The following is a 15,858-nucleotide window of genomic DNA, read 5'->3' as shown; positions in this document are numbered from 1 at the left end:
CCACATAAGAGGTCAGTATATAAAATTTAACTGTATGATATGGAAGGAATGCTTTGGCATGGGGTTCAAAACTCCTTTTTCAAAAGACGAAAGGAATAAGTGGGTCTTTGTAAAGTGGCAGGAGGTAATTAGTTGGGTATCAGAGGGATCAGGGATCAGTGATCAGCGCCCTAGCAATTGAAAATGCATTTTAATGCTTTGCCCGAGGGAACAAAATATAATTGGGTAGCTTTTTAATAGTGTCAAAGGCCCAGGAGGCCCCAAGCAGTCTGAATGAACAAATTTGGCAGATGCAATATAATATGTATAAATGTGGTTATCCATTTTTATAGGAAATACAGAAATGAGGCATATTATTCAATTAATAGTAGATTGAAAGGCATTGAAGTATTAAGAGCCTTGGTTGTTCTTGTATCCTTCCCAGATATACAAGTACAGAGAGCATTTAAGAAGGCAAATAACACGTGGACCTAATAGTAAGAGGATTTGAGTACAGGAGCTGGGCCATCTTGCTTTAATTAGTTAGGGCCATTGTGAGACCACACCAGGAGTATTGCCTACCTTTGGTCTCCCTATCCAAATTCCTCTTCTACTTGGGGAAGATTGGTGTGACAGAGTGGATCTGCCACAGGTGATTTCTTCTCCCCTTGCTTACCCCCGCCCCTCCCCCCATCCAGTAGCTCCTTAATTCTCGTTATCCCTGTATGGCCAGTGTTGATGTTATGCTTATTGGGTGCACACACTAGGCTGGTATACAGCATGGACACTTTTGTTTGTACTTGCACACTCCAGGACAGGACCATTCTTTGCATCCTGTTTGTTGTTGCTTCCAGTTTCAGAGAGGGGACCCGATTGATGAATGTTTTTATTTTAAATAAGTGCCTGTTTGTGGTGGCACATGCTCTGTGCTAACTCAGTGAAAGTGCTCATTTTGAAGGATGAAGAGAGTGCGGCTCCTGGAAGATGTTTTATTGTTGATTGATTTTGTTGCACAGTGCCACTGTGATCTTACTGTGACGAATGTATTTGTGGACATTTGTGATTGTGGGGAAGGATGTGAATTCCTGGGTTTGGTTTTGTGTAATTGTTCTGGCTCATGGTAACAACTCCCTTAATTCCAAAGTATAGACTATCCTTTTTCTCCTCAAGTAAGTAGATCCCTACTTAAAGGTTCATTTTGGTGTAAGTGAGGGGAGAGAGGGTGTGGTAAGGTAAGGTGTATATTACTTCTGACGGATGTTTTGGAGCTGTAGTCCTAATCTGTGTGATCTGGCATATACCTGCATTTTCTCTTTTTGTCACTTTTGTTATTTTCCCATTTTATGCACTATAAATATTTTTTAGCACTTTTTCTAAAAGTTTTTCATCTCTAGCACTAAATGTGCTATTGTGGCCCGCCGTCTGATTTTTCAAGTCCACACCTTCATGAGGACATGCAACCCTCACATGGTGTGACAGTGTTATTGAAGTAATCAAGTTTTGGGTAAAATGTAATCTTGCTCATAGTTTTAAATAATGTGTATGCATGTTTAGATATTATCTGATCTTTTAGAGTCTGTTTTCTTTTTTCTTGTTGGGGAAATTTTTTTTAGTTATCAGTTCTAATCACATATCTCGATATCATTTGTATTCAAAAACTGATGGTTCTCACCACTCTGGGAGAAATTCCAAAGATTCACTTTTTTCTGTGTGGAAATTTTCCTTCTCAACTTTGGCCTAAATGGCTGATTTCCTATTTTCAGACTGTGGCTCCCAGAACTAAGTGTTCTAAGCAATAATCTCTAATTAAAATTGAAATGGAGAGTGTTCTCTTTAAAACTTGAATTTTATCCAGGTTGTTTTAGATTACAGTGCTGTTGTTTGGGCCCTTAGATTTTAACTATCATGATGTATTTTAACAGCAAATGATACCACCACTAGCAGATTCCAGTGAACTGCAGCTATGTATAAACAGTTTGTAATGAACATTTCAGTCATTTAAAATTGAGCCAGATCTTTCGAAAACAAAACTGCACTCTTGCGATATATCATTTAAATTGCATTCTTAGTCACTTTTTAATTTAATTTTGGGATCTGGGTGCTGCAGGCAAGAGTAGCAGCCCTAATCGCCCTTGAAAGATTAGTAAAAGTTAGCCAAGCGGCTTAACTGAAAGGACTTTTCATGATTATAAGCCACTGGAGGTATGTGTGAGAATCATCAATTTATTAAGTTGCATTTAGTACAAAAAAGCAATATTTGACAAAGGCAGCAGTCATTGTCCATTTGTCAAATCCTCTGAGCAACTGTGTTGCAAATCTTTTCTCTTTATGCATTGTTCTGTTGACTATAGATTCCCTTCTTTCTATTTATATTTGCATGCTCTCACTTATACTCTCAGAACTCATATTTTTTGTTTTTTCTTTGATCTTATTTGCTATCTACCAATTCCCAAAATAATCTTAACCCTCCTTTCAAAAATATACTTTGTTTCATGTATTACTTCCCTGCATGCTGAGCTATTTGTTGCCATCATTTGAGGATGGAATAGGACTCTGACATAAATTCCATGACTGACTCTCTTAAATATTTTATCCCTCCTTTGTTCTGTGCCCTGGCTCCATTTGGACTATACTTCGTTAGCATGTTCCTGGTTGATTTTCTATCCGTCATATTGTCAAACTTGAAAACGTTGTCCCACAGTCCAAATTTGTTCTGTTGCAAATTGGTTAATTGTCAAATATTGCTTTTTTTGTACTAAGTACAACTGAATAAGTTGGTGATTCCTACACATACCTCCAGTGGCTTGTAATCATGAAAACTCCCTTCAGTTAAGCGGCTTGGCTAACTTTACACTACTAATTGATACTTTGCCTCTCTATTTTCACCGTATTAATGCAGGATTATAACATGTGATTTTGTTTTGGTAGCCTTAGTTCCATTGCAGTAACAAAATTGAATCACTCAGAAATCCATGTCAGGAATATTTCAGAATTTGCTTAAGCACTTAATATTTTGCTATTTGATTAATTTGCTTCCTGGTGGTGAGCATATACCTTGCAGTCATTTCATTAAAGTTTCCCACAGTGCTGTTGGCTCACGAACTCTAGGGTTTAAGTCCAATGACAAGGAACAGTGTTACACATTTTGATGCCAGGAAGGTGTTGGAGTTGGTGGGGAATCCACAGGTGATGGTACTTCCATGCACTGCTACCTTTGTCCTTGCTTGTTTGGTGATGGTGGTTATAGGTTTGGGAAGTACAGCTGGAGTCTCTTGGGTGTGTAACTGCAGTGCCTTTTGTAGATTATGTACATTGATGTAAGATGATGTAGAATAAATGAATGTTTTGGGTAGGTAATGAGGTGTTGGACAAGCTGTCTTTGTTCTGGATGCTGTTGAGCTTCCGAGTTGTTGGCTGTGCAGTTATCCAGAAAAGTGGTGAGTATCTCATCATGCCCTTCAGAAATCTTTCTCAAGGTTCACATTAATGGATCATAATTTCAATTTGAGGAGCTAGAACCAACATGAAGAAATGTTAACATCTGGACAGTCATGAATCTTTTGGAATTCCCCATGTAGAGTGTTCCAGAAATGAACTACTTTAGTATATTCAAGGATAAGGTCACTGCATCTTTGGCTACCAAGAGTGACTCTAACTCTGCAAAAAGATGGGAGCATTTTTAGTGGACATAAGATCTGATTTCCAAAGGGGTGCCTATTGGATAGAATGACCCTCCTTTTTCCTTGCTGAAGTGATAATACTATCAGTATGATACTCACCATGGAATGCATATATCATAAATTTTAATGTTAATCATTGAAGCCTACATAATATTTTGTTTTAAAATGCAAAAAAAAAATTGGTTACTGTCTTTTGATAAATGTATTTCTAGAGTTGATCTGTTTTTTCTTAATCCTTAGATATTTCCAAACATTACAATCAGAAGGTTTCATTGGAACAAGAACTACCCACCATTACCCAGAAGCTTAAAACTACCAATGACTGCATTTTATCTTCCATTGTAGCATTGTCAAATGTCACAGGAAAGGTAACTATTCATGACCACAAAATGCTGCAAAATTGGGCAAATGCTATATATTTTTCTCTGCAAACATGTTATTATTTGAATTATAACTTGCAAGACCAACTTAAAGCCAGTTGAAGTGTAATCTGCTCAAATAGCTTCCCAGCCTTATGGGTTCAGAACAGAATGTGGTTGTTTAGTTTATTGTCTGTGTACACCTTCATACAATTAGAGTAGAAAAAAAGCAGTACAGAATTCAAGACTGAAAATATCTTTTTGAAATGTTAATGCGCCTTTCATTTTTCTTATCTTTATTTGTGAAAATGTTCCTAACAATTTTCTGTGTGTGTGCTTGGCTAACCACTTGCAACAGAGACATGTAGGAAAACTATGAAAATGCAACTTGAGAGTGTGAGGGGTCACTTTTCTCTTTGAATCTGTTCCCTCGTTGAATAAGATCATAGGACAGATGCTGGTAATTTGAACACATTCTTTTTTCCTTATTGAAACTATCCCCTATTTGCTCACACGTCTATCTATTCCAGCCTTAAATATTGAAAAACTGGACATTCACTGACACTTTGAAGAGAAAAATTCCAAAAATACCTAAGAGCCAGAAAAAAATTGCCTCTGTTGTCTTAAGTAGGCGACTCCATGTTTTCAACAGTGATCCCTTGTTTTAGAGTTCTCCAGAAGGGAAAACATCGTCTCAGCAGCCACCAAATCAGGACCACTTAGACTTTTGTACCTTTCAGTCAGGCTTCCTATAACTTGTCTTTTCTCCACAGCATACAGACTTGCTTTGTTCAACCTTCTGTCATATGCCAAAACTGCCAGTTCCAGATATCAGTCTGAACCTACCTGAACTGCTCACTATGCATTTAATGCATTTGCATAATTCTTTAAGGAAACTGCTTTACTTGAGATTGCTCACGTTAAACCCTATTTATTTGAAGCTTACTAAAGCCTCCCGCTAATGTCCTATTAATTTTATGTAGCAGTAATTGGTAATAACCATGGAACAATTACGGCATGGAAACAGCCATCTCGACCCTTCTGGTCCATGCTGAACGCTTACTCTCACCTAGTCCCACTGGCCTGCACTCAGCCCATAACCCTACATTCCTTTCCTGTCCATATACCTATCCAATTTTGCTTTAAATGACAGTACCAAACCTGCCTCTACCACTTCTACTGGAAGCTCATTCCACACAGCTACCACTCTTGGAGTAAAGAAATTCCCTCTCATGTTACCCTTAAACTTTTGCCCCCTAACTCTCAACTCATGTCCTCTTGTTTGAATCTCCCCTACTCTCAATGGAAAAAGCCTATCCACATCAACTCTGTCTATCCCCCTCATAATTTTAAATACCCCCCTCAAACTTCTACGCTCCAAAGAATAAAGACCTAACTTGTTCAACCTTTCCCTGTAACTTAGGTGCTGAAACCCAGGTAACATTCTAGTAAATCTTCTCTGTACTCTCTCTATTTTGTTGACATCTTTCCTATAACTCAGTGATCAGAACTGTACACAATACTCCAAAGTTTGCCTTACCAATGCCTTGTACAATTTTAACATTACATCCCAACTCCTATACTCAATTCACTGATTTATAAAGGCCAACATACTAAAAGCTTTCTTCACCAACCTATCCACATGAGATTCCACCTTCAGGGAACTATGCACCATTATTCCTAGATCACTCTGTTCTACTGCATTCTTCAATGCCCTACTATTTACTATGTATGTTCATTCCAATGAGAAGGAAGGATTCAAAGAGGGGGAAGGGGCCACAGTGGTTGACAAAGGAAGTCAGAGATTGTATAGCATTAAAGAAAAAGAAGTATGACAGGGCTAAGATGAGTGGGAATACAGATGATTGGGAAAGTTTTAAGGAACAGCAGATCTTAACTAAAAAAGCAATACGGAGCTCAGTCTAGCCAGGAATATAAAAGGGGATAGCAAAAGCTTTTTTAGCTATGTGAAGAGAAAGAAGATAGTTAAGAACAATGTTGGCCCCTTGAAGAATGAATTGGGAGAAATTGTTATGGGAAACAGGGAAATGGCAACAGAATTTAATGCATACTTTAGATCTGTCTTCACCAGGGAGGACACAAGCAATCTCCCAGATGTATGGATGGGCCAGGGTCATAAGATATCAGAGGAATTGAGACAGATTGACATTAGGAAAGAAACTGTGATGAGTAGACTGGTAGGACTGAAGGCTAATAAATCCCCAGGTCCAGATGGTCTGCATCCGAGGGTTCTAAAAGAGGTGGCTCAGGAAATTGCGAATGCATTGGTAATCATTTTCCAATGTTCCTTAGATTCAGGATCAGATCCTGAAGATTGGAGAGTGGCTAATGTTGTCCCACTTTTCAAGAAGGGAGGGAAGGAGAAAACGGAGAACTATCGCCCTGTTAGCCTAACGTCAGTCGTGGGGAAGATGCTTGAGTCCATTATTAAGGACGAAATAGTGGCACATCTAGATGGCAGAAATAGGATTAGGCCGAGCCAGCATGGATTTACCAAGGGCAAATCATGCTTGACTAATCTGTTGGAGTTTTTTGAGGGTGTAACAAGGATGTTAGACGAGGGTAAGCCAGTAGATGTTGTGTACCTAGGCATTCGATAAGGTGCCACATAGGAGATTGGTGAGTAAAATCAGAGCTCATGGCATTGGGGGCAGGGTTTCAACATGGATAGAAAACTGGTTGGCAGATAGAAAGCAAAGGGTAGCAGTGAATGGGTGTTTCTCAGACTGGCTGGAGGTGACTAGTGGGGTACCACAGGGCCCTGTATTGGGACCACAGCTCTTTACGATTTATGTCAATGATTTAGATGAGGGCATTGAAAACTATATCAGCAAGTTTGCTGACGATACTAAACTGGGTGGCAGTGTGACATGCGAAGAGGACGTTAGGAGAATACAGGGAGACTTGGATAGGCTGAGTGAGTGGGCAGATACTTGGCAGATGTCATTCAATGTGAATAAATGTGAAGTTATCCACTTTGGAAGCAGGAACAAGAGGGCAGAGTATTGTCTGAACGGTGTCGAGTTAGGTAAGGGAGAAATGCAAAGAGACCTAGGAGTCCTAGTTCACCAGTCAATGAAGGTGAATGAGCAAGTGCAACAGGCAGTGAAGAGGGCAAATGGAATGTTGGCCTTTATTACAAGGGGAATTGAATACAAGAGCAAGGATGTTCTTTTGCATTTGTACAGGGCCCTGGTGAGACCACACCTGGAATATTGTGTACAGTTTTGGTCTCCAGGTTTAAGGAAGGACATTCTGGCAATTGAGGAAGTGCAGCGTAGATTCACTAGGTTGATTCCTGGGATGGCAGAGAGATTGAAGAGATTGGGCTTGTACACGCTGGAATTGAGGAGATTGAGAGGGGATCTGATTGAAACGTTTAAGATAATTAAAGGATTTGATAGGATTGAGGCAGGAAATATGTTCCAGATGTTGGGAGAGTCCAGTACCAGAGGGCATGGATTGAGAATAAGAGGTCAGTTATTTAAAACAGAGTTGAGGAAGAGCTTCTTCTCCCAGAGAGTTGTGGAGGTGTGGAATGCACTGCCTCGGAAGACGGTGGAGGCCAATTCTCTGGATGCTTTCAAGAAGGAGCTGGATAGATATCTGATGGATAGGGGAATCAAGGGATATGGGGACAAGGCAGGGACTGGGTATTGATAGTGAATGATCAGCCATGATCTCAGAATGGCGGTGCAGACTCGAGGGGCTGAATGGTCTACTTCTGCACCTATTGTCTATTGTCTATTTGGATTATTCCTCCCAAAATGTAGCACCTCACACTTATCAGCATTAAACTCCAGCTGCCATCGCTCAGCCCACTCTTCTAACTGGCCTAAATCTCTCTGCAAACTTTGAAAACCTACTTCATTATCCACAATGCCACCTACCTTAGTATCATCTGCATACTTACTAATCCAATTTACCACCCCATCATCCAGATCATTAATGTATATGACAAACAACATTGGACCCAGTACAGATCCCTGAGGCACACCACTAGTCACTGGCCTCCAACCTGACAAACAGTTACCCACCACTACTTTCTGGCATCTCCCATCCAGTCACTGTTGAATCCATTTTACTACTTCAATATTAATACCTAACGATTGAACCTTCCTAACTAATGTTCCGTATGGAACCTTATCAAAGGCCTTACTGAAGTCCATATAGACAACATCCACTGCTTTACCCTCGTCAACTTTCCTAGTAACCTCTTCAAAAAATTCAATAAGATTTGTCAAACATGACCTTCCACGCACAAATCCATGTTGACTGTTCCTAATCAGACCCTGTCTATCTAGATAATTATATATACCATCTCTAAGAATACTTTCCATTAATTTACCCACCACTGACTTCAAACTGGCAGGCCTATAATTACTAGGTTTACTCTTAGAACCCTTTTTAAACAATGGAACCACATGAGCAATACGTCAATCCTCCAGCCCCATCCCTGTTTCTAATGACATTTGAAATATGTCTGTCAGAGCCCCTGATATTTCTACACTAACTTCCCTCAAGGTCCTAGGGAATATTCTATCAGGACCCAGAGATTTATCCACTTTTATATTCCTTAAAAGCGCCAGTACTTCCTCCTCTTTAATCGTCATAATTTCCATAACTTCCCTACTTGTTTCCCTTACCTTACACAATTCAATATCCTTAGTGAATACCGAAGAAAAGAAATTGTTCAAAATCTCCCCCATCTCTTTCGGCTCCACACATAGCTGTCCACTCTGATTCTCTAAGGGACCAATTTTATCCCTCCCTATCCTTTTGCTGTTAATATAACTGTAGAAACCCTTCAGATTTATTTTCACCTTACTTGCCAAAGCAACCTCGTATCTTCTTTTAGCTTTTCTAATTTCTTTCTTAAGATTCTTCTTACATTCTTTATATTCCTCAAACACCTCATTTACTCCATGCTGCCTATATTTATTGTAGATAGCTCTCTTTTCCCTAAGCAAGTTTCCAATATCCCTTGAAAACCATGGCTCTCTCAAACTTTTAACCTTTCCTTTCAACCTAACAGGAACATAAAAGATTCTGTACCCTCAAAGTTTCACCTTTAAATGACCACTACTTCTCTATTACATCCTTCCCATAAAAGAAATTGTCCCAATCCACTCTTCCTAAATCCTTTCGCATCGCCTCAAAGTTAGCCTTTCTCCAATCAAAAATCTCAACCCTGGGTCCAGTTCTATCCTTCTCCATAATTATATTGAAACTAATGGCATTGTGATCACTGGACCCAAAGTGCTCCCCAACACATACCTCCGTCACCTGACCTATTTCATTCCCTAACAGAAGATCCAACACTGCCCCTTCTCTAGCTGGTACCTCTATGTATTGCTGCAGAAAACTATCCTGCACACATTTTACAAACTCCAAACCATCCAGCCCTTTTACAGTATGGGCTTCCCAGTCTATGTGTGGAAAATTAAGATCTCCCCCAATCACAACCCTGTGCTTACTACAAATATCTGCTATCTCCTTGCAAATTTGCTCCTCCAATTCTTGCTCCCCATTAGGTGGTCTATGATACACCCCTATAAGTGTTACTACACCTTTCCCATTCCTCAATTCCACCCAAATAGTCTCCCTAGATGAGCCCTTTAATCTATCCTGCCAGAGCACCACTGTAACATTTTCTCTGACGAGCAACACAACACCTCCCCCTCTTGTCCCTCTGATTCTATCACACCTGAACCAATGAAAACCAGGAATATTTAGTTGCCAATCACACCCCTCCTGCAACCATGTTGCACTAATAGCTATAACATCATATTTCCAGGTATCAATCCATGCTCTCAGCTCATCCACCTTTCTTACAATGCTCCTAGCATTAAAATAAATGCATTTAAGAAATTCTCCACCTCTTCCTCTCTGTTTATCTCTAACAGTACAAGGAACTTTACTGTCTTCTTTTTCCTCCTCCTCCCATACATCTGTTCCTACACTCTGGTTTCCCTCCCCCTTCATATCTAGTTTAAATCTACTGGAGCCTCTCTAGCAAACCTATCTGAAAGAATACTTGTTCCCCTCCAGTTCAGATGTAAACTGTCCCACCGGAACAGGTCCCACCTTCCCTGGAAAACTGCCTAATTATCTATAAATCTGAAGCCCTCCCTCCTGCACCATGTCTTCAGCCACGTGTTGATCTGCACTATCTTACTATTTCTAAACTCACCTGCACGTGGCACTGGAAGCAATCCTGAGATTGCTATCCTGGAGGTCCTGTCCTTTAACTTGGCACCTAGCTCCCTAAATAATGTTCTATTAGCTTTCCTAATTGCTTGCACTTCTTATACTGGCTTTTTGTGAATTGTGCATTACCCAGCTATATCTCAGCTCTGCATTTTAGATATTATTTTCTCTACCAAAATATACAGTTTCAAATTTATCCACATTGTACTCCATTTGCCAGATCTTTACCTACTCACATAACCTATCAATAGTCTTTTGTAGCATTCCTGTCTTCTTTGCAACTTGCTTTCTTATGTAAGTTTGTGCCATCAGAAAATTTTATCATACTTTCAATACCTTCATCCAAATCACTCAAGCTGGTTGTAAAAAATAAGTTCAAGACAATAATTCCTGTGGTAAATACATCTTGCCAACCAAAAAGACCCATTCATATTTCTTCTTTCCTGTTAGGCAGCCAGTCTTCTGTTTATACTAGTTGGCTAATTGTAGCTAGAGAATTTCCAATGCAGTATGTTCATTTTTATTATGAGTAGTTGAATACTGTCACTATAATTACATTTATATATAAAGTAACACTAGCTATCAGTGAGCTACTTAAATCTGCTTTGGGCATCATTCTGTTCATGACATAAATAAAATTGTTATTAGGATGAAGGGTCACTCTCAAACAAAATCAGATCTATTCAGTTGCAAAGAGGAAGTAAGGGTCATTAAACAAGCCAGTTAGTTAGAGTTTGCAATTTACTGATCATAAATCAGTTTACTTGCAAGCCACATTTTATAAATGTGATCATTCTATTCCACTTCCATCCACTGTCTCAAGCATACTTTTATTAATAGCTAAGTATATGGAATTAATTGGAAGTATGTGAGTATAAGCAGCTATTCAGCACAATACTGCAGTGTCATTTTTTTTCAACACTGCAAAATTCAGTCCCATTGAGAAATGATGTCTACAGTGTTTGCACCCTTTGGGTAAATGAATTGATTAAATGACTTTCTGTTCATTTGTATTTATGATTTGAATTAAATTATACAGTGCTAATTAAACACACGTTGCTGATAACAATCATAAAGAACCGTGAAGCCTGAAGAAACAGTTCTTTGCCTTGTGGACAGAATTACACAGATCAATTATACAATAATTTGTAGGCAAATGAAACATAATACAGACAAAATCTAAGTCTTCTGTAGTGAAAGCAAACAATGTGTGTATTCCACAAATGGCATTATTGATGAAATTGGTAAGACCTCTGACTGTTAAATTAAGAATGACCAACTGTTGCAGAGAATCAATCAGTAAAACTAATAGAATATTGAGCTTCAGTGTCAAAAAAGTAGATTCTAAGATGGAAGATGCACCAGTACTGGCAGATAATGCTTCAAGTGCTACATCCATTTTAGAATGACGTGTTGAAGCTGCTGATGAAAAGAATATCAAAACTTGACTCTTCACATTAGAGATGTGAGTTATGGGGAGAGCCTGAATTTTGATCTGTTAGAAATTGACTAAATCTTTGAAAGAATTCAACTTGGCTTCTACTAAGCAAACAGCTAGCCTGTTCCAGAGGCCTCTTGTTCACTTGAGAGAGAGGCTTTCAGCTTAGGTGGTATTCATCAATTTTGTAAATTCCTTTTGAGAATGACTAACACTAACTAATCTGCTTTGTAACTGTAATTTTGCATTGTGGAGATTGCCAAAAATTCCCAAGCAATGGTAACCTTTTGAAGTTTTCTTAGAAAAGGAAGAGTTTCTCAATACTCAGAAATTTTTGATTGTATTTTACCATTCAAAAAAATCAAATTGCCCTTCAATGAAATGATGGCTACTTTGGCACTGTTTTCTGAGAGTAACCTTTCTTTCATTTATTCTCTTGTATCTAAACATCTATGATCTTTGACTTGAACATATTTGGCAACTAAGTCCACACAGACCCATTGAGTAGGCACTTCTTTAAAAACTCACTATTTCCCATGGACCCTGATTTCGTATTTTCTGCAATGGGAATCATCAACTCTGTGTTGACTTCCCTTGCTCATTTTAAAACTTTGTATGGTACAGTCTCTATTCGTAGTCAGTCTTGCTTCTCAGGAATCAGTAAGGTGAACCTTTGGCTGTGCTTCTTTAGTTAAAAATACATGCTGCCACAGTTAAGATATCTGTACACAATATTCCAGAGCCCTTTATAATTGAAGTAAGGCATCTCTTCTCTTCTTACATTAACATTTATATTGCAACAAAATATTGTTTGCCTTGATTGTTGAAATATTAATTGAAGGGAAAAATCTATATTTTCAAATCAGATGTATTATCAGAAGATTGGAGAAACTAAACAGGGTTGTATAAACTTTTATGACATTGGAGTAAACTGTTTTCACTGTGTATTTTGGTCAAGAAGATTATATAAATGAATTTATTAATTGGATGACTGGTTAAAGAATGGTGGGTAGATGACTGTCTATTTCATTATGATTTTCTGTGTCAGTACTGTTAAATTTGGACGGGTGTTCATTCTAAAGAGCTTGGCAGGTCATTCCAATAGACTCTGGCAATACAGTACTGATTAGAGCATGTTTTACTATTACAGAAAATTATTGTGCTTGATGAATCTCAGTAGTATTTCTTTGCATTAATTTATAGTTTTGGTCCATATTTTTGTCTCCAGATTTGTACATTCTTCAGCAACAACTTAGACTTCTTTACGGCTCCTTCAGTGTATGGCTCAAAGAGAGGAATGGGTGTAATAGATCCTCTTTCAGCAGAGTGTATGTTGGAGAATAAGAAGAAAGCAGCTGCATACATTAAATCTCTAAAGAAGGTTCTTAAATATATAAATGTTAAACTTATTCATGTAATTTTATGATACTTATTGGTGGGTATGGGGAAGGAAACAGCACAGAATAGAGCAAGTGTCTTCTATTGCTCTTGTTATGAGAATTCTGTTTAATAGTTAGATATTTTGATATAGAAGTGAAAAGATAAAACTGCAGAAATACCCAGCAGGGTGGGCAACATATGCAGAGAAGATAACTGTTTCTCTGCAGGTGCTACCTGACTTGAATATTTCAAGCACTTTTCTGTTCTTTCAAATTTGCAGCAACTGTAACTTTTTCTAATGTAACAGGTTCATTTATGTATGCCAGTATAGATCTGATGTTTTGTATTTAGGAGCTACAGATTAGCGGATACTTAACACAACGTAGTGATCAACTGGATTATGAAGGCCTTGACATACATTATCCTCTATGTCACCTGTTAATAGATTGCTAAAATTTTCTAATGGCTGATGCATATAATTTAGTGAATTTTAAAAGCGATGTATGAATAACGCACTTAATACATGAACTGTTTTGTATGTACCCCTTCTTCACCCCCCCCTCCATTCCTGATGAAAGGTCTTGGCCTAAAACATCAACTGTTTATTAATTTCCATAAATTCTGCCTGACCTGCTGAGTTCTTGCAGCATTTTGGGTGTTGTATGTACAAATGCTGACATTAGTTTTGTTGGGGTAACAGGCAAACAATGGTAGTTGCATTATATTCATTAGTAAGTGCTTGATGTGGAGTAAATTTGGAGGCACAATGGGAATTGTAGAAATTGATCAAATAATTTTTGGGTAACATCAGTGGGTGAAGCCATGGTCAGCTTGAATATTCAGAACTTTTTTATTAGAAGAGCTTGAAGTGACAAAGGGCATGACCAATGAGTTTCTTATAGGATACAGTTGGTGGAAGTTATGTTTTGAAGAGTTTGGAATGTTCATTGAATACTATTTGCTTTGTACTGTAGAGTTGTTAAATTATTGGAAGTAATACAATTGGATTGTCTTGTTACAGTCTTGTCCAGAATCAGTACCATACGCTGAAGCTCTAGCAAATCGCAAGATCATTTTAAGTTCCACTGAGAGTCGCGAGGGACTTTCACAACAGGTAGAGATGCATCAATTGATCCTGTTGAAATCATAAAATAACCTTTGATAAAATTGTGTAGTTAAAGACAATGTGACATCAGTTAAACTGAAATATCAAGACAGTATTTTTAGTTTCTTCATATTTTGCTTTTTGATTATAAATTAACTAATCACAGAGTGATTTCTTGTGTCAGAATTAATGCATAGAAAAGTTTTATTTAAAGGGAGTGACTTAATAGATGCTCCCATATGGTGCTTCTTAAATGTAGTGGGGCAATGAATAAAAGCATAGAAGCTTTATGTATGTCCCAGACAGTAGATTGTACTAAATAGTAGCACATGAACAGTTCAGCCCCGTTCCATTAGCTTTGGTCTGAAGGATGGCATGGTTACCTTAAGAAGAAACTTATAACCATGCATTTTTTTTTCCAATTTCTGCAGGTGCTACAAAGCCAAGAGAAGATAACAAAACTGGAGCAGGAGAAAGAGCATTGGATGTTGGAGGCTCAGTTAGCCAAAATAAAACTGGAGAAGGAGAGTCAGCGTATAAATGACTTAGAAAATCAATACAGATTAACACTTTCTGGACAGTTGCCTTCAGTTGATTCTCTACAAACAAATGGCGCTATCTCCAAAATTGAAGATTTGGAGCATGTTGAAAAGGACTGTAAAGAACCAATCCAAAGTACTAGTCAAGTGAGTGATTTTTTTTCCATTTAAATTCAGTGGGACTTTGAATTGAGTTTTATTTTAAAAGAAGAGATAATTCAGACTCTTCCTGAAAATGACCCTAGAAATGCAGTTTCATAGGAATTTGTTACACTCCAAAAGCTTACCCCTATAGATATTCTTGATAAATATGCCAGCCCAAGATTTATTGATTTATTTTTTTTTACTAACGTGATATAACAATCAAACCAAGTGTCTATATTTGATCTCATAATGGAGAGGGAACTAGTTGGTTTTTACCATCCCATCTATCATTACCACATCAATCCCCTGCAATCTATACAAATTGCCCAAAGGCTGAAATCACTTCTAGCTCATTGTGCATATTGGGTGAAAGTATTGAATCCTATGGCATAGTTTTATATTGAGCAATAATTTATTAGCAAGTTATTAAGGAATCACATCTGAATGTCTTAAATGCTGACAGTCTAGAAATTTGTGAGATTACAATCTAAGTTGTGTTTCATGATGTATTTAATTGCTCATGGACAAAAAGGATTATTTTAAAGATGATCCCTTCCAAAACAACTACATATTCAAGCTAGATATTTCATTTGCCATGTAATAATCTATTTAACATTTTTTGTAGCTTCAATTTGAGCTTTGTTGTGAATTGAATGTGTTTTTTGTTGTTAGGTTGGAATGTTGACCACTTACACAAGTAACAATGAGGTACAGTGACGCCATTCAAACTCTTAGAAGTTAATTGAATTAAATGTACCAGGAATGCTTGTAGTTTCTTATGTGAATGCACTAATAAGGAACTTTAAAAGAATTTGTCTGTGTGTGTGTGTGTGTGTGTGTGTGTGTGGGGGGGGGGGGTCAAATTTAAGATTTATGTGTCAAATCAAGAGGTTTACGTATAAAAGGGCATGAAATTTTAGTTTTGACATTGTATGGACTAATGATCAATACATAAAGTATTTTTAATGTTGAAATGAAACAACAGGTCTTAAAGTTTCTCTAA

The 15,858-nt window shown here is 37.9% G+C and overlaps 1 protein-coding gene across 2 annotated transcripts in view; it reads left to right on the top strand.

The window, feature by feature from the left end:
- The window catches only part of ppp1r21 (protein phosphatase 1, regulatory subunit 21), a 113,844-nt gene that overhangs the window by 82,306 nt on the left and 15,680 nt on the right, over positions 1-15,858 (top strand). For both annotated transcript variants that reach the window (XM_059985694.1, XM_059985693.1), the window contains exons 14-18: positions 3,900-4,027; positions 12,916-13,068; positions 14,089-14,181; positions 14,604-14,858; positions 15,528-15,563. In XM_059985694.1, coding sequence (XP_059841677.1) covers positions 3,900-4,027; positions 12,916-13,068; positions 14,089-14,181; positions 14,604-14,858; positions 15,528-15,563 — 665 coding nt within the window. The remainder of the gene's footprint in view (positions 1-3,899; positions 4,028-12,915; positions 13,069-14,088; positions 14,182-14,603; positions 14,859-15,527; positions 15,564-15,858) is intronic.

This window comes from Hypanus sabinus, chromosome 12 (assembly GCF_030144855.1).
Source record: "Hypanus sabinus isolate sHypSab1 chromosome 12, sHypSab1.hap1, whole genome shotgun sequence".
NCBI classification, from domain to species: Eukaryota; Metazoa; Chordata; class Chondrichthyes; order Myliobatiformes; family Dasyatidae; genus Hypanus; species Hypanus sabinus.
The sequence above is the reverse complement of the archived record's forward strand: the minus strand, read 5'-3'. Positions and strand labels throughout refer to the sequence as shown.